This window comes from Mobula birostris, chromosome 4 (assembly GCF_030028105.1).
Source record: "Mobula birostris isolate sMobBir1 chromosome 4, sMobBir1.hap1, whole genome shotgun sequence".
In the NCBI taxonomy this organism is placed as follows: Eukaryota; Metazoa; Chordata; class Chondrichthyes; order Myliobatiformes; family Myliobatidae; genus Mobula; species Mobula birostris.
The window spans coordinates 145,949,479-145,970,684 of NC_092373.1; the positions used below are offsets into that span (position 1 = coordinate 145,949,479).

At 40.1% G+C, this 21,206-nt stretch overlaps 1 protein-coding gene across 1 annotated transcript in view; it reads right to left on the minus strand.

Annotated features, from left to right (window-relative positions):
- Nucleotides 1-412: 412 nt before the first annotated feature.
- mgst2 (microsomal glutathione S-transferase 2) overlaps nucleotides 413-21,206 on the minus strand; it is a 34,796-nt gene continuing 14,002 nt past the window's right edge. Inside the window, exons 3-5 of the mRNA XM_072254750.1 lie at nucleotides 20,104-20,174; nucleotides 1,980-2,061; nucleotides 413-695 (exon numbers count right to left, since the gene is read on the minus strand). Coding sequence (XP_072110851.1) covers nucleotides 560-695; nucleotides 1,980-2,061; nucleotides 20,104-20,174 — 289 coding nt within the window. The 3' untranslated portion in view covers nucleotides 413-559. The remainder of the gene's footprint in view (nucleotides 696-1,979; nucleotides 2,062-20,103; nucleotides 20,175-21,206) is intronic.

A 21,206-nucleotide genomic window follows, 5' to 3' on the forward strand; every position in this document is an offset into this window, starting at 1 on the left:
AGAAACTGAATCTCAGGTTTGTTTTTGGAAACATACATGTACTTTGATAATAAATTTACTTTGAAATTTGAGATGATCTATGACAGAACAATAGAGAGCTGAAGATTGCAGATGCTCCAACCAGGCCCTTTATCAATGTACCTGAGTACACAAAATATTTTGTCTAGAAAATTGCAGCAAGGACAAAACATATTAAATTGAGGGACTTTTTTTTGGATAGTTAGTGTATCGATATTAAAAGTTAGAGACAATCTAGGGACCAATTATTTTTATGTAGTGAATTTAAATTAATGTTAATTTACCTTGACTTGTTTCACCACCTGTATGCAATGAACAAAATTAATAAGCAAAATAAGATCAGGTTATCTTTTGTGCAGTGTGTTACAATGAGTTTTACAGACAAAAAGCACAGATTAAATGTTTTATTTGGCATCTTAATATGATGTATGTGAATTACAGATATTCAATGGATATTCATAAAAGGGTGTTTTAAATTATGCATTATTTGAAACTTAAAATATACAATAATCATCTGTATTTTGGCTCAACTGCCTGCATATCATAAAATCATTTTTTTGATCTTTTTCGCTATGTTAAAATCAAAATATTTGTCAAACAGAGAATTTGTGATTCCTCCAATACTCATACTGGCTAATACCAGCAGCACTGCTATACCGATTCTGAACCCAGGGAGCCTGAAAACAGAAATAACTGTATGAGGAAAAAAAAAATCACACAATGTCTTATCACAACTTATTTTTAAATACACTTGATGTTTTTGTAGTCCATGTTTGTTTCCATTCCCAGCTCACATTGGCTCGATGCTCGATGCACAAGTGTCTCACCTACTGTGGTCTAGGCTGTGAACTGAATACTGATAACCAAGTCTTCCCTATTGTTCTGAAGCAAGGAAAAGGCAAAAGAAGAAAAAAAATTATGGCTTTCCTTTAACCTAACTGCTAGCTTCTGTAGTGGTCATCCAATTGATATGTGGTGGGAATAGCAGATTAGAAAAGTCAGCAGGCAGCCTCTGGCCACACAAAAAAAAAAATGGATATGGTCTCAAAGATGTGCCCATTACTGGAAAATATAAGCTTACGAAAATGGGAATTCCCAATTTCCATTAATGGGCAACCACCTTTCAGTCGAAGGTTGAGACCTTCTAGAGTTTTGTGATAAGCTGGGCCTACATTCCAGTGCAATATGGAATAGGCTCTGCATTGCATTGTTCAGATGAAATGTTAGGGCCCCAACCAGCCTTTGAGCTGGGTATAAGGATCCTACTGAACCATTCCAGCATCTTATTCATCAAGTAATAATATAAAACTAATAGTTTGTTATTGATTCATTAACCATTTATACTGCCTAGATTGGGACAAATTCATTCCTTAATTATTACATTGATCACAAAAATGTGATGGAATATTCTCTGTTTGCCTGGGGTAGCATATCAAACAATTCAAAGTTATACAGGGTAAAGCAGTCTGCTTGATCCATTTTAAACATACACTCCCTCCAGTACTACCTTACGTTGGCTTTAAAACCATTAACAAAATATATTCTAATTGGTCGCCAGCATTATTTTCAACAACACCTACCAAATTTATGACCATTTCTACCTTGAAAGACATGGGCAGCAGGAAGATGTAAACTTCAGCATTTCTGAATTCCCCAAGGCATTCCCTACCTCAACTTGGAAATATATAGCCAATCCTTCTTTATCACTGCATTAAAATCCCAGAGACTTCTACCCAAAGGTTGTGTGGAAGCATTTTTCTCCATACTTTTTGAGCAGTTCAAAAAAATGACTTTCCAGATTTTCTCATAAGCAGTTTGGGATGGGAATTAAATGCCAACTTTGCATGGTAGTGATGGCACCATTCCACCAGTGAACAAGAATCATTCAATATACCTGTACTGTACTCCCATTTGGATATCCCTACATGTAGGGAGAACCTACCATCGACTTAAACTCATACCTTCTCTTTGCTGACTTTGCATATTCATTAAAGTACATGAACCGGCTGAACAGGTACAGAAGGCCAATGATTGAGGCAATTTCTGAAAGAAGACAAAACATGCTTAAACAATCAAAGTCAACATAACTTGGCACGCTATTAATTATGAATGCTGCTATATTCAAGAGCAAAACTTTAACATTGCATTTTTGAGATACATTTAATAATCAATTCTTTAATAAACTTTGATCAGGTTTGGTATCGTTAATCACAAAGCAGCGTAATGACTGTGAATTTTTACAGGAATGTTTGTGATGTAACAACTAGTTTTAATGTCTCTTGACCTGGAACTGGCCTCTGATGTAGAGAAAGTTCAGTTAGTGGCCAGTACTTCATTGTGACGCAGCTGTGAATGAATATCACACAAATATTAAACTCTACTAGAGCACAACGCTTTCCACAGTCAAATAGCATAATCCTATATGTCCACAGTCAGTAATCCACTGTCAATAATCCTATATGTCTACAGTCAATAGTTCAATATGTTCACATGTGGAATGACAAGATGCACAAATGATAAAGTGCAGGTGATCCATGTAACCAAAGGGGGAAGGGGGAAGATTGTCCAGGAAAATTTGAATAAGAATCCATAAAAATATGAAGTGCCTGTGGTTTTAATTATGCAACCTAGCAATGAAATAGTTAAAAGTGAAATGTTTGCCTTATGGAATATCTTTGTAACAATTTTCGTGAAAACACTATGTCAACAGAAGCTGTTCATGGTCGACCAGATTCACCTTAATCTCTGCAGGTCTAGACAATATCATGTCTCTGAAATAAAATAGCCTGTTAAATTATGCTGCTATGTCCATTCTGCCTAGACTCCCTCTGAGCTGACAGCAACCTGAAGACTGGAGAGAGGAAAGAATTTTAAAACACGGGCACAGGAGTAGGCCATATGGCCAATCCTGCCTGCTTCACTATTCATTAAATTCCTGGCTGATCTTCTACCCCAGTGCCACTCATCTTCATTTCACTTGATTCCCTCAGAATGTATGTGTGAGAGGGAGAGAAATGAGGGGGGTGCTGCTGGTGGTTGGGAAGATAAACACGACATGACTTATCGATCGGTGCCAGGATTTTTCCCTTCTTCAGTGGAAGCATCTACTTTTACAACTCTACTTTACTTTAACCCAGCTTAGCCATATGACTGCAATTTTAGAATTACATTTAGTCCCTGAAATGAATTGAAATATGTCCTTCGTTTGAAACTAGATTTTAAAATGTGTTGGCATTTATTTTAATGCTGCAAAGTGAATGTTATAATTGGCATTCTAATGATAGATTTCTATTTACCCTACAGAAATCTATTTCATCCTCTCAGTTTTGTACCATGTGTCCTGCTGATCAACTCCCTGTCACAATCTGGCCTTGAATAACACTTCCTCCTGTTCGTCAGCCAGACTGTGGCTTAGTCACGAAACAGGGCTACATTAATAGTTATCAGCAGTCAGAACTGAACACAAAATGTTGTACTGTAGCTTATACAAAAGTCAATGATGTAGCAACTTACTGATGATAGTACCAATGTTACATTTAGTGCAAAGGTGACTACTTATGTCTCTATTTGTTCTCTCATTCCCTTTCAGCCATAACTAGGCAAGTTGTGATGATTCATTCAAGCCATAAGGAACCTCAGATCTGAGCATTCACCTCCTGAAAATGAATTTTGGCAACCAAACAAATTAATTGGGGCAAAATGTAGTATTTTCTAGCTGTACCAGAAGAGAATGTAATTAGTAAGGGGATATCAGCTTGCCACATTAGATGTGCTTACATAACCTATGAAGTTTCCGACAGCTTTTATGCAAAGGGTTTAATTAAGAATCGTCTGAGCAAAAGTTTAAAAAAAAATTATTGACAGCATCATATTGAGCTGCACCAAATCCAAGATTCTGCGATGGCATGATTGAACAATGCTCCACATAGTGTAGTCCTGTGTTGCACATATTGTAGAAGCTCCAGGCTCAGTTGCCAAGTCATTGTGCATTAAACCGTGTGCCAATGAAGACCTAGGCAATCACCTCCCAAGGTCACACAACCTGCCCACACTGTGCGTCTCAGCTTGATTATGAAAAATGGACATTTGATGAAACATGGCAGAATTTTACCTCAAAATATCTGAACCATTGCAAGAGGAAGGCTGCAAAACCTAGAATGCGGTGGGGGCTGAAAATAATAGACATGAATGCATTTTCTAACACTCGCTGCAATGGCTTATGACTTGTAACATTTCATATCAAAATGACCACCCACCAGTTCAACAAGGCTTTATGCAACATTTCACCAGTACAAAACCATCTTGTGAAAGATGAAACATTACTATATGAAGCAGAAATTTCCTTCAACTAAGTATTGAAAGATTGAGGCCATTAACCAACTTCACTTCCTAACAAATGATTTCATCTGCCTTCCTAATAACTGACTGAAACATTTCATATCAGCAGTACTTTGATTGACCCCAAGATGACTAGATCTCATCTCTGCATCATCACGACTCTTTCCCCCATCTCTGCCATTAACCCTGCTGATGAAACCCTCAGACTCCAATTCTAATACTCATCTGTAACCATCCCATTGCATTCTCTATACATTTGATGTCTTCTAAACTCTGCTGCTAGGATCCTGAACTGCACTAATTCCCTTTCACACCCATGCCTTCTAACTACATTGATTCTCAGTTAAACAAATCCTCAACTTCTAAACCACTAGTGTTTGTCTCATCATCGCTATCATTGTCACAAGTCTGCAACTTCCGTGAAATTCTGTGCTCCTTCAACTTTTTGATTACCTTAAAAATTAAATCACTCCACAATTGGCAGCCATGTTTCTTACTCAAGATGTTCCACAAACCCTACACCTTTGCTCACCGCACATGACTTTATAAACCTTGCATGAAGTCTTATGGATTGTTATAATGTTAAGTGTTATGCAAGATGCTGTTTGGTGTATGTACATTTTCCACTATTGAGATAGTAAGTAAAACAGTACATTAAATAAAATCCATTGAGCTTTTAAGCAAAACAAAATTCAGCCAAATACATTTGACACTAGAATTTTTGTTTAAACAATAGTTAACTCCTAATGACAATGACATACATTTACAAAATAATTTCTTGGAATTACACCTCCCTGGATTATCCATTTTGTTTTCCTTAGCAAATCCTTAGGATAAAATTCTGCCGTGTAATACTACTAATGAACATTCTAATTTGTGCCATGAGAAATTTTGAAAGAAGAAATCTATCTCATTTGGGCAAGTTCCTTATTAAAATGATGGCAATATATTAAAGCAGTAACATACGTTCATCATTAATTTCACTAAGAACAATTTGATGCCTCTACATTTTGCACATGTCAATCATTGAGGAACTTTTTGCATTAATGCGAGGGATACTGTAGATTTGCAATGAAGTACTTCTCTTGCAGCACGTGCTGGTAATAACATGTTCTCATGCTAGGTACCGTGCAGACAAGAGCGAAGCCTCCTGAACCCATTCACAAAATACCTTAAGTTACCATGTCTGGTTACCATGTTACCTAGTGATAGATTTTCCTCCCATTTGCTGGCCATGAAAATAAAAATGGCAATATAGTTTGCAGTTTTAGCCATTTTTTGTTACTGTTGGTTTAGTGAACGCTATTCACCAGTAACAGAGCGAGAGAGAGAGAAAGAGCACATGAAAACAGGAGCAAGAATCGGCTCCTCAAGCCTGCTCAGTCATTTAATATGCCCATGGCCTCAGCCACTCTCTCTACCAGTTCCCTATAGCCCTCAATTCAAGATCTTTCAAAAATATATGAGAAAGAAGTACTGAGGTGTTTCATAGGGATGTGGCAGAAGGATTCATGATCAATCTGCTGCCGCAATATGACTACAGGATAAGACGTTTCTTGGGATAATAGATGTAGTGAAATAGTCTGTCAGAATTTCCGGCCTTGGCTCACACCTGGAGGATAGCCACTGCTGCAGGTACTGTGGTGTAGGTGGGGTAGAATTCCTTTGTGGAATTGTTGCAATAACTTTCATAAACACAGTAAAGGTGCAGAATTGGCTTCTAGCTGTAGGGAGAATATTGTCTCAGTGTAAAAGCTTACCAATAACTTATACCAATAATAACATCCCTTAAAAGAGATTCTCACATACTTTAAAGAACTGCGGCTAATGTGATGGAGGAATTACTGAGCCCTGGCAGAAATTAATTAACATCAGTGAGTACCATCTTTAACATGGGGTGGCCAGCACTGTTGTCATTCGACAGTGCAATTTATTTAGCTCCACAGTCTGTCAGGCATGGCAACTCCTTTCTGTCATCTCTCCCCGAGATGATATCAGCACTTGGAATATAATCAGCGAGAGGGAGAAAAGGCTACAAACTAAGTCGTAAATCTAAGACAGAATTCCTTGTCAACTTTTTCAAAAGCTTCATTGATGGAGATAAATCTTTAAATATTGTTGGCAACCACACATTTGAGAGGAAATGAATTAGGATGGGCTGAAATTTTAATCTTAAATTATGGTCTATTAATGGGGTGCTGCAGCATTGTGGTTAAGTTACTGGATAACTGATTTAGTGTCATGAGTTCAAATGCCACCATAGCCAACGGAGAAATGAAATTCAAGCAATTAAATAACAAGCCAGCATCCATGATGTTAATCATGAAAATTTTAATCAGATTATGGTTTTAAAACTTATGTGGTTTATTATGTACTTCAGGGGAAACAAAATCTTCCATCTTTCCTCCCCGGGACTATGTGCGTCTCCAAATCTCCCAAAGTGGTTGACACTTATCTGGTTTCTGAATAGCAGTCACCAAGTTCAGGGTCAAATGGGGGAGACAATTATACCGGCATTGCCAGCAATATTCACATCCCATAGAAATTTCAGATCTTTTCAGAAGAAATGCCAGATCTAGAGGATACTGAATGGGGTACCTTTATTCAAGGAGGGCAGCCAGGTAATTGCAGGCTTTTGACCCTGATACAGTACCAATGGTAAGGAAATAATTGAAAATAAAGTTCTGACAGATGAGATTAATCCACACTGGGAAAGGTGGGGTTCAACAATGTCTTTGTCACGGGAAGGTTCTGTCTGACTAATTTGATTGGATACTGTGTGATTAAGTGCATCAATATGGATTATACAGTCGATGTAATCTACATGAACTTCAGTAAGGCCTCTGTAAAGGTCTATTATATGAGACTAGTTCAAAAGGAAGAGTTCATAGGATCCAGGCAATTAGGCAGATTGGATCTGAAAGTGTTTGTTGATCTTTGGAAGTTGTTTATTTTTTTGACTGAAAACCTGTGACTAGTGATGTTTTGTAGAGAACCTTGCTGTTTGTTCTATATACAGTTCTGTGCAAAAAAAATTCTGTAAAGCAAAGATGCTTTCAAAAATAATGAAATGAGAAGTATCTAAATGTCAAAAAATTACTATTAAGAGCAATAAACAGTAAAAAAACTAAAACAAATCAATATTTGGTGTGACCACCCTTTCCCTTTAAAACTGCATCAATTCTCTTAGGTACAGTGTCGTGCAGTTTTACAAGAAAATTGGCTGGTGGGTTGTTTCAAGCATCTTGGAGAACTTGCCACAGTTCTTCTGCAGACTTTGGCTGTCTTGCTTACATAAAACATAGAACAGTACAGCACGGAACATGCCATTCAGCCCACAGTGTTGTGCCAAACCAGCTAAAAAGCAAATCAAAAACAAACACGAATCCCTCCTACCTGCACCACGTCCAAATCCCTCCATCTTCCTTACATTCATGTGCCCATCCAAACGTCTCTTAAAAACCTCTAATTTATTTGCCCCTACCACCATACCAGGCAGTGCATTCCAGGCATCTGCGATTCTCCAATAAGAAAGAACTTACTCCTCACACCCACCTTGAACCTACACCTCTCACTTTCAATGCATGCCATCTGGTATTAGACATTTCAGCCCTGGGGTACAGATACTCACTGTCCACTCTGTCTATGCCTCTCACAAACTTCCTTCAGATGTCCCCTCACCCTCCAACACTCCAGAAAAAACAACCCAAGTTTATCCAACCTCTCATGACAGCACATGCCCTCTAAACCAGGCAGCATGCTGGTAAACCTCTTCAGCACCCTCTCGAAAGCCTCAACATCCTTCCTATAGTTGGGCAACCAGAACTGTACACAATACTCCAGATATAGCTAATCAGAGTTTTATTAAGTTGTAACATAACCTCCTGACTTTTGAACTCATTGCCTCTGCTAATAAAAGCAAGCATTCCGTCAGTCTTCATATCAGCCTGTGTAGCCACTTTCAAGGAGATATGAACTTGGATCCCAAGATCTCTCTACTCAGCAACACTGTTCAGGACCTTGCCCTTAACAGTGTACCGTCTCCTTGATTTTGCCCCACTGAGGTACCACACCTGATATTTATCTGGGTTAAACTCCATCTGCCATTTCTTAGCCCATATCTGCAACATCATACTGTATTCTTTGCCAGTCTTCTACACTATCTGCACCACCACCAATCTTGGTATCATCCGCAAATTTACTAACCCACCCATCTACATTTTCATCTGGGTCACTTATATACATATACAAACCCCATTTCCAGAAAAGTTGGGATATTTTCCAAAATGCAATAAAAACAAAAATCTGTGATATGTTAATTCACATGAACTTTTATTTAACTGACAAAAGTACAAAGAAAAGATTTTCAATAGTTTTACTGGCCAACTTAATTGTATTTTGTAAATATACACAAATTTAGAATTTGATGGCTGCAACACACTCATCAAAAGTTGGGACAGAGTTAAAATAAGATTGAAAAGTGCACAGAAAAGTCATGCTACTGTGACAATTATAGCCACCTGGACTCGGGAGTACTTCGGAAAACCATTGTCACTCAACACAGTCTGTCGCTGCATCCAGAAATGCAACTTGAAACTGTATTATGCAAGGAAGAAGCCATACATCAACTCTATGCAGAAACGCCGGCGAGTTCGCTGGGCCCGAGCTCATCTCAGATGGACTGAAAGACTGCGGTACCATGTGCTGTGGTCAGATGAGTCCACATTTCAGCTAGTTTTCAAAAAAAACGGGCGTCGAGTTCTCCGTGCCAAAGATGAAAACGACCATCCAGATTGTTATCAGCGAAAGGTGCAAAAGCCAGCATCTGTGATGGTATGGGGGTGCATCAGTGCCCACGGCATGGGTGAGTTGCATGTATGTGAAGGTACCATTGACTCTGAGGCGTATATTAGGATTTTAGAGAGACATATGTTGCCATCAAGGCGACGTCTCTTCCCAGAACGTCCATGCTTATTTCAGCAGGACAATGCCAGACCACATTCTGCACGGGCTACAACAGCGTGGTTTTGTAGACACAGAGTGCGTGTGCTTGACTGGCCTGCTGCCAGTCCAGGTCTATCTCCTATTGAAAATGTATGGCGCATCATGAAGAGGAGAATCAGACAATGGAGGCCACAGACTGTTGAGCAGTTGAAGTCTTATATCAAGCACGAATGGACAAAATTTCCAATTGCAAACCTACTACAATTAGTATCCTCAGTTCCAAAACGATTAATAAGTGTTATTAAAAGGAAAGGTGATGTAACACAATGGTAAACATGCCTCTGTCCCAACTTTTGTTGAGTGTGTTGCAGCCATCAAATTCTAAATTTGTGTATGTTTACAAAATACAATTAAGTTGGTCAGTAAAACTATTGAAAATCTTTTCTTTGTACTTTTGTCAGTTAAATAAAGGTTCACGTGAATTAACATATCACAGATTTTTGTTTTTATTGCATTTTGGAAAATATCCCAACTTTACTGGAAATGGGGTTTATATACACAGCAGAAGTCCCAGCACAGATCCCTGCTAATTACAGCCCTCCAGCTCAAATAAGTCCCTTCAATCATTACCCTCGGTCTTCTATGAACAAGCCAGTTCTGAATCCAAACAGCCAATTCCATAAGACAAAGAAGCAGAATTAGGCCATTTGGCCCATCAAGTCTGCTCTGCCACTTAGTCATGGCTGATCCCCTTTTATCCCCTCCTCAACCCCACTCACCGGCCTTCTCCCTTTGATGCCATGTCTAATCAAGAACCTATCAAGCTCTGCCTTAAGTACACCCAATGACCTGGCCTCCACAGCAGCCTATAGTAATAAATTCCACAAATTCACCACCCTCACACTAAAGAAATTTCTCAGCATCTCTGTTTTAAAATGGAAGCCCCTCTTTTCTGAGGCTGTGTCCTCTTGTCCTAGGCTCCCCCACCATGGGAAATATCCTTTCCACATCTACTCTGTCTAGGCCTTCCAACATTCAGAAGGTTTCAAAGGGATTCCCCCCTCATCCTTCTAAATTCCAGTGAGTACAGACCCAGCTATCAAATGTTGCTCCTATGATAACCCTTTCATTACTGGAATCATCCTTGTGAACCTCCTCTGAACCTCTCCAATGCCAGCAAATCTTTTCTTTGGTGAGGAGCCCAAAACTGGTCACAATATTCAAGGTGAGGCCTCACCAGCGCCTTATAAAGATTCAGCATCACATCCCTGCTCTTGTATTCTAGACTTCTTAAAATGAATGCTAACATTGCATTTGTCTTCCTCACCATCAACTCAAACTGCAAGTTAACCTTTAAGGTGTTCTGCACAAGGACTCCCAAGTCCCTTTAAGTCTCAGATTTCTGGATTTTCTCCCCATTTAGAAAATAGTTTGCACATTTATTTCTTCCAACATTGTATTTCACTTGCCACTTTTTTACCCATCCTCCTAAACCGTCTAAGTCCTACTGTAGCCTACCTGTTTCCCCAACACTACCTGCCCCTCCACCAATCTTCATATCATCTGCAAATCTGGCAACAAAGCCATTTATTCCATCATCTAAATCATTGATATACAACATAAAAAGAAGTGGTCCCAACACCGACCCTGCAGAACACCACTAGTCACTGGCAGCCAACCAGCAAAGGATCCTTTTATTCCCACTCACTGCCTCCTACCAATCTTAGCTTGGTGGAAGCAGCCTCATGTGTTGCACCATGTCAAAGGCCTTCTGAAATTCCAAATATACAGCATCCACTGTGTCCGCTTTATCTATCCTACTTGCAATCTCCTCAAAGAATTCCAACAGGTTTGTCAGGCAAGATTTTCCCTCAAGAAAACCATGCTGACTTTGTCCTATCTTGTCTCGTGTCACCAAGTACTCTGTAACCTCATCCTTAACAATTGATCCAACATCTTCCCACACACTGAGGTCAGGCTAACTGGTCTATAAGTTCCTTTCTGCTACCTTCCTCCTAACTTAAAGGGTGGAGTGATATTTGCAATTTTCCTGTCCTTTGGCACCATGCCAGAATCCAATGAGTTTTGAAAGATCATTTCTAATGCCTCCACAATCTCTACCGCTACCTCTTTCAGAACCCTAGGGTGCAGTTCATCTGGTCCACGGGACTTATGTACCCTTGGGTCTTTCAGCTTTTTGAGCACCTTCTCCCTTGTAATAATAAGTGCACTCACTTCTCTTCCCTCGCACCCTTCAACATCTGACACACTGCTAAGTGTCTTCCACAGAAGACTGGTGCAAAATACTCATTGAGTTCATCTGCTGTCTCCTTGTCCCCCATTATTATTTCTCCAGTCTCATTTTCTAGCAGACTTATATACTCTCTCATCTCTTTTTTTTATACATACTTGAAAACACTTTTACTATCCTCTTTGATACTGTTTGCTAGCTTGCTTTCATATTTCATCTTTTCCCTTCTAATGAGTATTTTAGTTGCTCTCTGTAGGTTTGTAAAAGTTTTCCAATCCTCTGTCTTCCTGCTAATTTTTGCTTTGTTGTATCCCCTCTTTTGTTTTTACATTAGTTTTGACTTCCCTCATCAGTCACAGTTGTACTATTTTGCCATTTGAGTATTTCTTTGTTTTTGGAATACATCTGTCCTGCACCTTCCTCATTTTTCCCAGAAACTCATGCCATTGCTGCTCTGCTCTCATCCCTGCCAGCAGCTCCTTTTCACCACTCATTACATGCATCTTAATTTTCTGGATTAGCCTCCCAAGAGGGACTTTGTCAAATGCCTTACTAAAATCCATGTAGACAACATCCACTACCCTACTCTTCCCAGTCGCTCTCATCACCTTGTCAAAAAACTCAATCACGTTGGTAAGGCATGACCTGCCCTGCACAAAGCCATAATGACTCTCCCTAATTAGGCCATGGATTTCCAAATGCTCATATATCCTATCCCTAAGAATTTTCTCCAGCAATTTCCCTACAACTGACTTGTTATTCCTTGGTCTATAGTTCCTAGGATTTTCCCTTGTTCCCTTCTTAAATAGAGCTACAACTTTAGCAACTCGCCAGTCCTCCGGGACCTCGCCTCTGGCTAGAGAGGACACAAAGATATTGGTCAAAGGCCCAGCAATTTCATCTCCTGCCTCCTTCAATAACCTGGGGTAAATTCCTTCAGGCCCTGGGGACATCCACGTTAATGCTCATTTGGAGGACCAACTCTTCTTCTTCTTTGACCTCTGGAAACCCAACATATTTATACCACCAGCACTGATCTACAGATCCTGGATATCCTTTTCCATGGTAAATACTGAAGCAAAGTACTCATTAAGTACCTCACTCACATTCTCAGCATCCAAGCAAATGTTCCCCCTTTATCCTTGAGTGGTCCCACCCTCTCTCGTTATCCATTCACTCGAAGTATGTACAGAATGCCTCAGGATCCTCTTTAATCCTACTGCCAAGGACTTTTCATGAACTCCCTCCTGGCTTTCCTAATTCCCTTCTTTGGTTCTTTACTGGCTTCTTTATTCTTGAAGGCGGTAACACACAAATAAGGTGGTTATGAAGACATGTGAGATACTTCCATGATTTCTTTCACTGAAACATAGATTATAAGAGCAAGAAGGTTATAGTGCCACCATGTAAAACATTGGTTAGACCACAGCCTGAGTATTGTGCATATTTCTGGTCACCGTACTGTAAGTGAAAAAAGTGCTTATATTATTGAGAATGCAGGAGCGATTCACTAGCACACTGCCAAATTTGTGGTTCAAGTGTTTCAGATATGAGGAGAGATTTGGGTTAGCTGAGGGGGGAAACACAATAATGGTATGCCAGACTGAGGGGGCATAGAGATGGTGAGAAACACTTCCGCTTAGCAAAGGGGTCTGTAACTAGAAGGAGCTGTAAGGGGTAGAAGTTTTTGAAGGGACTTGAGGAAGAATCTTTATTCATCAGAGAGTGGCTGAGGTCTGGAACCCTGTGTCTGATGAGATGGAGGAAGCAGGTACTTTCACAACTTTCAATAGCTATTTGAAATAATTTGGCACAGAAGCTATGGACTGAGTGCAGGAAAGAAGCATTTATGTAGAAAGGTGACTGAATGACATGTTTCTATGCTGAATGGCTCTAAGTGGCACCATGTTTGATTCATCTTCTTCTTAGGGATCCTATGGATATTGGTCACATTTATGAATCATTAGAATGATTATTCTTGAATTCAAAAGTAAATAGGGAGGTAGGAATATCACTAGAGAATGTGATGTTGTCTTTGAAAAAGTTCAAAATACACTTACTATCAAAATATGTACACTATAAACAGTCTAGAGATTCACCTCCATACAGGCAAAACTTTCAGCTCATTTACTTATTTAGTGGCGTTGGTGATGGCATTAATGGAATGACATGGGTTGAAATTTGGAAATTTACTCTGCGATATTAAACTGGAACTAAGAATAGGAAGAAATCCATGTTGAGCTTGATGTGAAAGGAGGGAGATACTGTGGCTGGAAAACACCTGGCTTCACTGGAAGGGCTCCCATAGTGCAACTATGATACTTATTACGTGGGAGAACATTAATGCAAACTAAACTATTTAAATAATGTGTCTCAGGAAATTTGCTTAGGTCTATGATAACAATGGCTTCATCTTATCATGGGCTGTGACTTGAAAGAGCATGCATCATCCACTTTCATGTCATGTCATAGAGTATTAAAGTCATACAGCATGGAAATATGTCCTATGGCTCAGCTGGTCCTTGCTGACTGAGATGCCCTTTCCAGGTTAGTCCAATTTGACACTGTTTGGCCCATAATCTTCTAAATCCTTCCAATCTGTTTACCTGTCCAACTATTAAAACTTGCTGTAGTGTCTACCCTAACCACTTCCTCTGGCAGCTCATTCTGCAAAGATGACAACCTTTGTATAAAAATGTTGCCCCCATAAGTTCCTCTTAAATCTTTCCCTCCTCACCTTAAACCTCTAGTCCTTGATACTCAAATTCTGGGAAAAAGACTGCCTGCCTTCATGATTTCATACATCTCTATAAGTTCACCTCTTAGTCACTTACCTTCTCAGAAATAAAGTGTTAACATGTTCAACCTCTCCCTGTTACTCAATCCCTCAAGACCTGGCAGCACCCTGGTAAATCCTTTGTGCACTCTTTCCAGTTTAACAACATCTTTCCTACAGCAGAGTGACTAAAACTGATCACAATATTCCAAGTGTGGCCTCACTGCCAACTGCACCATGAACTCTCAACATCCTGACTAGTGAAGGCCATCCTGTCTGCCTCCCTCTGTTCTACAAGACTCCCCAGGGCACTGTTCACTCTAAGCTGCACAGCAGTGCAATAACTGAAATGCTCCCATACACATAGCCTTTGTTGCCGCACAGCCGGAATATTCTTTTATATAATGTTTTATTAAAGTGCTGCACGTTTTTCGAGCCATACAAAAATGGTTGATCTGCACAGCTATAAAACAAATTAGATGGAACACTGCCCCAGGGCTATGCTGTTGCTGTGAATGTCCTACCTGGATTTGACTATCCAAAATGCAACACCTCACACTTATCTCACGTTCTATTTGCCATTCTTCAGCCCACTTACTCAGCTGATTAAGATTTGCCTGTAATTTTTAATGTTTCTTCATTGTCCAGTGCACTATCTGCAGACTTATTAATCATGTCGTTAACAGGCTTCATACATTTTATGCAAATCATTAATATAGATGACAAACAATGGGCTCAGAACTGACCCAAAACACACAATCAATCACGGACTTCTCGTCTGAGAAACAACCTTCTCTGCTTTCTATCATCAAACCAATTGTCTATCCATTAACATTGTTCCCTGGATTCCATGCAATCTAACCTTCCAGAGTCTACCAAATGAAACTTTATCAAAGGCCTTACTGAAGTCCATATAAACTATATCTACAACCCTTCCCTCATTAACTTTCTTTATCACCTCATTAAAAAACTCAATCAAGTTCATGAGACATGATCTCCCATGCTGTCTACCCCTAACCAATCCATCTTTCCAAATGTACTGTATGTATTTCTTACCCACCAGGATCCTCTCCAGTAATTTACCTACCAGCAATGCTAGACTAATTGACCTATACTCCCAGGTTTTCTTTGCTGCCCTTCTAAAGGCACAATATTCACTTTCCTCCAGTCTCCACTGGATCTCACCCATGGTTAATGGAGATGCTAATCTCAGCCAGAGTTTAAACAATTTCTTTTCAAGTCTCCCATGTGTCGTTGGACAAGGCTGGTCATGTCCTGGATACCTGTCTAGTTTCGTACCTTTCAAGACATTCAGCACCTCCTCCATTGCAAAGCTAATGAGCTCCAAGACCTTCCCATTTACTTTTCTAATTCCAAAGTTTTCATTTCTCTTTCTCTATGAAGAGAAATATTCATTGAGGACCTTACCCATTTCTGCAGCTCCGTGTCAAGGTGTTCCCTTTGGTCCTTGAGGACTCTAACTCCTTTTCCCTTAAAATACTCCTATAATCTCTTTGGATTTTCTTTAATCTTCTCTGCCAAAGTAGTTATCTCATGCCTGTTCCCCTGCTTGATTTCCTTCTCGAGTATTCTTCTGCATCCCCTGTACTCATCTGGGGATTCACTTGATCTCAGCTACTTGTAACTGACCCATGCCGCCTTTTTTCTCCCAGCAAGGACCTCAATATCCCTCATCATCCAGGGTTTCAGCATTGCCCTTCATTCTAACGGGAACATACAAACCTTGAGCTTTCACTGCCTCACCTTTAAAAGCCTTCCAGTTGCTTGTGGTTCATTTGGCTGCAAACAAACTACTCCAATCAGATATTTGCAAGCTCTTGTCTCATACAGTCAAAACTCACCTTGTTCCAATTTAGAACTTGAACTTGTGGTCCAGTTCTGTCCTTTTTCATAGTTATTTTAAAATTAATAAAACTATGGTCATTTGTCTTAACGTTCACCCCCACTATCACCTTAATCACTTGCCCCACCCTGATACACAAGAGTAAGATGAGCTTTGCCCTCTACGTAGAAAGGCCCTCTATCTATTGCCCAAGGTAACTTTCCCAGGTACACTTAATGAATGTCACCTATCTAAGCCCTTAACAGTCTGGCAGTCTAACCCCTACTATGCTAACCCAATCTCCCTGCAAATTTGGTCTTTTAGCTCACATTGAGTACTTGGATGCCAATAGCACAATCCCACCGATGTGGACCATTCCCTTCTTATTTCTCAGCTCCACCCATAAAGCCTCACTGGATGATTCCTCAGTAATTTCAAAGTAACTCTGACTTGTGCTGTGAAATTTGGAATATTAAGCTGCCAGCTCAGTCTCTCTTGTAGCCACGTTTCTGTAATGGCTATAATATCCCAGTCCCACAGAACTACCTAAGCCCTAATTTCATCTGCTTTGACCTTCTGCAACAAAATAATTATAATTTAATCCAAGTTGACTTTCCTTGCTCCTGGCCATTCTCCAGACTGTCATACCTGTTCAACTAGGTATCAACGACTTTTGCATCACTTTCCAGCCTCTTCTTTGCCTCCTTGATGCTTGGGACCTTGTCCCCTGCCAATCTAGTTTAAACCCACCCTTACAGCACTGCTAAGATATTGGTACCCCTCCAGGTCAGGTGTAACCCATCCTTCTTGTACAAGCTACCTCTGCACTAAAGAGATTCTAATGGGCCAAAAATCTGGATCCCTACCCCCTATGCTAATTTTTCAGCTACTGCTGCCTTCTCCTGAACAGCCATCCCACCAACAGTATCCAAAAATGGTAGACTTAGTTTCAAGGAGAATGGCCATGGGGAATCTTGCCCAAGTTGCCTACTCTCTTTTTCTTTCCTAATGTTATCCAGCTACTTTCTGCCTGTACCTTAAGTGTGACCACCTCGCTAAAACTCAGATCTATGAAACTCTCGACATATCGGATGATCCTGAGTGCATCCAGCTGCTTTGCACAGTCAGTCAGCAGCTGCAGCTGGACACACTCCCCTCAGGTGAAGTCCTCGGGGACACTAGCAGTCTCCCTGATCTCCCATATCCTTAGGAGGAGTATGTCACTGCCCTGACATTTGAATGCTCTAAGACTAAAAAACTAAAAAGATAAATCATGCTTGTGAAATTATACAAATATACTGCATTCCAAGACAATCCTTAACCAGATAGTTATATCTGCTTCAGGATTAATTAAAAAGGATCCTGTAGTCTTAAGAACTGTAACTAATCACATGGTACAACTCTCATAATTGTGTGCACAAACATTTGTTGATGCCATGAGTGAGTAACGTATTGGCTAACCTTCATATCAGTGTTGGAAGGTCTCAGCCCGAAATGTCAACCGTTTATTCTTCTCCATTGATATTCTCTGACCTGCTGAGATCCTCCAGCATTTTGTGTTGATCTGCAGAATCTCTTGTGTTTGTACATCTTCATCATGGTAGGCCAGAAGAAGCTCATGGACACTAAAGGCTAACTATATCCTTGGCCGTTTCTGTGAATTCAAGTTGTGATCTAGATACTTTCTTTTTGGTCCAACAGGCACACCCACTCAATATGTTTACCCTCAGGCTAACCTGAACTGATTGCCTACCTTACTGACCACCTTGTTTCTCTTTCCAAACCTATCTTTCCTAACCATTTTCTTGAAATAAACCCCACCCTGAATGAGTGCCATAGACTGCCTCTAGCCCTGCCACTGACTCTCACCTGCATGGTCCAGCTGCTCTTTCAATGAACTCTCCCTCTAATTGTTTGAAATGACAACTCAAGGAGTATTGTACAATATTCGGTGTACAAATCCTTTTCGATTGCTCACCTCGCGTGCCAAAAGATTGGGTGTAGTACTGTAGTGGTTAAGTCACTTGATTAACAATTAATGTATCTACAAGTAAAAGCCCAGCATGAAACCATCTCAATGTGAGAAAACCCATCCTGGTTCATTATTGACTTGCAGGGAAAAATGGTCTTATCTGATGTGGCCTGCCTGAGCAGTCCCATAGCAATGTGTTTGACTTCTCATTCTTAATGTTCAGTCCATAAGTAGAATGGACTGGATTTCTCCAGATGGACAATGAAGTCTGATTTTACTCAATCCAGAACAAAGAGAGAACATTATCATTCTTAATCCGGGATCAGCAATCGAAAATCACGGTGAAAACATGGCGATAACTTCCGCCAAGGTTGGTGAACCGCAGCTTACAATGTTAGAGAAGGTCAGGATTTTTCAAACCTATCTGCTCTGTGTCACACTGGGAAGTGCACTTACACACCACATCACTTTCTGAGAATCAAAAAAAAACTGCAGATGTTGGAAAAGTGAAATAAAAAACAGAAAACACTGGAAAAACTTAGCAGTTCAGAGAACCGGTTAATATTTGAGTTCTGATGAAGGGTCTTCAACCAGAAATGTTAATGGTATTTCCTAGCCTGCTGAGATTTTACAGCATTTTCAGTGAACAGTGGAAAAGTTAAATATCCTTATTCCACTTTGGTGCTGTTTTGTCAGCCCCCTGCAGAGCTAAGTTAAAATGTAGAAGGGAATACAGAGTTATTTTGTCTTCAACTGTGGTGTTCTTCAGAAGCACAATGGCTCTGCAAGTAAAGCTCACAGTCTTGCGACCTGGTTTAATCCAAATCTTCGGGGCTGTCTGTACGAAGTTTGTATATTCCCTGACTATGGGTATTTCCATAAGACCATTAGACTATAAGATATAGGAGCAGAATTAGGTCATTTGGCCCATTGAGTCTGCTCCTCCATTTTATCATAGCTGATCCATTTCCCCCTCACCCCCATTCTCCTGCCATCTCCCCGTATCCTTTCATGCCCTGACTAATCCAGAATCTAACAACCTCTGCCTTAAGTATACCCAATGATTTGGCCTCCACAGCAGCTGTGACAATGAATACCACAGATTCGCCACTCTCTGGCTAAAGAAATTCCTCATCTCCATTCTAAATGGACATCCCTCTATTCTGAGCCTATGTCCTCTGGTCTTAGACTCCACTAACATAGGAAATATCCTCTTCATGTCCACTTTATCGAGGCCTTTCAACATTTGATAGGTTTCAATGAAATCCCCATTCATTCTTCTGAATTCCAGTGAGCACAGGCCCAGAGCCATCAAACGCTCTTCATATGACAAGCCTTTCAATCCCTGAGTCATTTTTGTGAACTCCTTTAACCCTCCCCATTGTTAGCACATCCTTTCTTCGATAAGGGGCCCAGAACGGCTCATAATACTCCCTGTGAGGCCTCGCCAGTGCTTTATAAAGTCTTGACATTATAACAGCCTTGCTTTTATATTCTGGACCTCTCAAAGTGAATGCTAATATTGCAATTACTTTCCTCACCACAGACTCAACCTGCAAGTTCATCTCTAAGGGATCCTGCACAAGGACTCCCAGGTCCCTGTGCACCTCAGGTTTTTGAATTTGCTCTCCAGTTAGAAAATAGATAAACAGTTTTATTTATTCTACCAAAGTGCATGACCATATACTTCCCAACACTATATTCCACCTGCTACTTCTTTGCCCATGACGTTGATGGGATTGCTCCAAATGCTGCCAAGAACTTGACGGGCCAAATGGCCCCCAGTATCATAGAGACTTATAATATTATGAGAAATTAACCTTCCCCTACAATAGAGCATGTGTTCAGCCTAGGCATACTGCTCAAGAAATTAGTGGAATATGTCTTGCAATCAAACTAGCCAAATACAAGTCTAAGCGATGGAGAAGCTCTGTTGTTAATTTTAGATAACTACTACTCACCTTGATTGAAAAACAGTCCAGAACTCCATAACACAACCAAGAACATGGGATAGAATTCAACCGAGTTCTGCCTGTATAGATTCAAACATATAACAAACATTAAATTACAAAAGGCATTTCCTTTAAACAGCTCATCAAACCTTCACTCTTCTGAAGGTGCTGACTTATTCTTCGAATTTCTTTGGTGGCACAGGCTGGAACCCCCACCCTGATCTGAAAGTACCTGATCAGGCTGCTTTAAAGAATGAGGAGTTATGTGGAATTGAAGCTGATGCAGGAAGGTTACTATGGAACTGGGATTCTTTTAGACTTCACTATATTTACTTAGAGAGGTTTAGCAATTTGTGGTCAGAAACAGGGAACCATGGCTGATTTGTTCTGGGTTATCAACAACAATGAGATGAATACAAACTTGCTAATTTCTGTTGACATTTCCACAAGTGGGGCATCAAAACAACTATTCAGAAGTCTGATATGACGCATAGTGAAACATCTAGGAATGGATGTCTTAGCAGCTGTATCTTTAGTGCCTTTAGTAAAGGGCCGGTGCTGTACTGTTAAGGTTGCAACCTGTCGGACAAAATACTAGACCAATGTCCACTAGGCCTTCTCTGTAAGCATAAAACAGCCCATGGTATCATTTTGAAAGAGAGTTAGAGTCTATATTTATCCTTCACTCAACCTAGCCAAATTAGATTATTTGGTCATTGTTGTTGAGGGGAAACGTACTGTGTGCAAATTGGCGGCAGTATTGCAACACAGAATACACTTTAAACATGGTTCACCGACTGCAAAGAATTGGGCACCACCCAAGTGCAAGTGTCCCTTTTAATGTGACAACTGAAGTTTAACTGGAAATGTTATGTTTGACATTTGTATTCTGACATCCTCAGGACTAGGGTATTGAAAGCAATACACAACATCATCCATATCCAAGGAAGTCCTCATCCTCAGAATTAGAGTCTTGAAAGCAATACTACAATGTCCATATCCAAGGAAGAAAGAAATGGGGAAATTAGATCACTTCTCACATTACTCAAATTAATCTCCCAGTGCGTTAAGCTTTGAATAGGATTGCAAATTCCAAACTATATGATATCTCT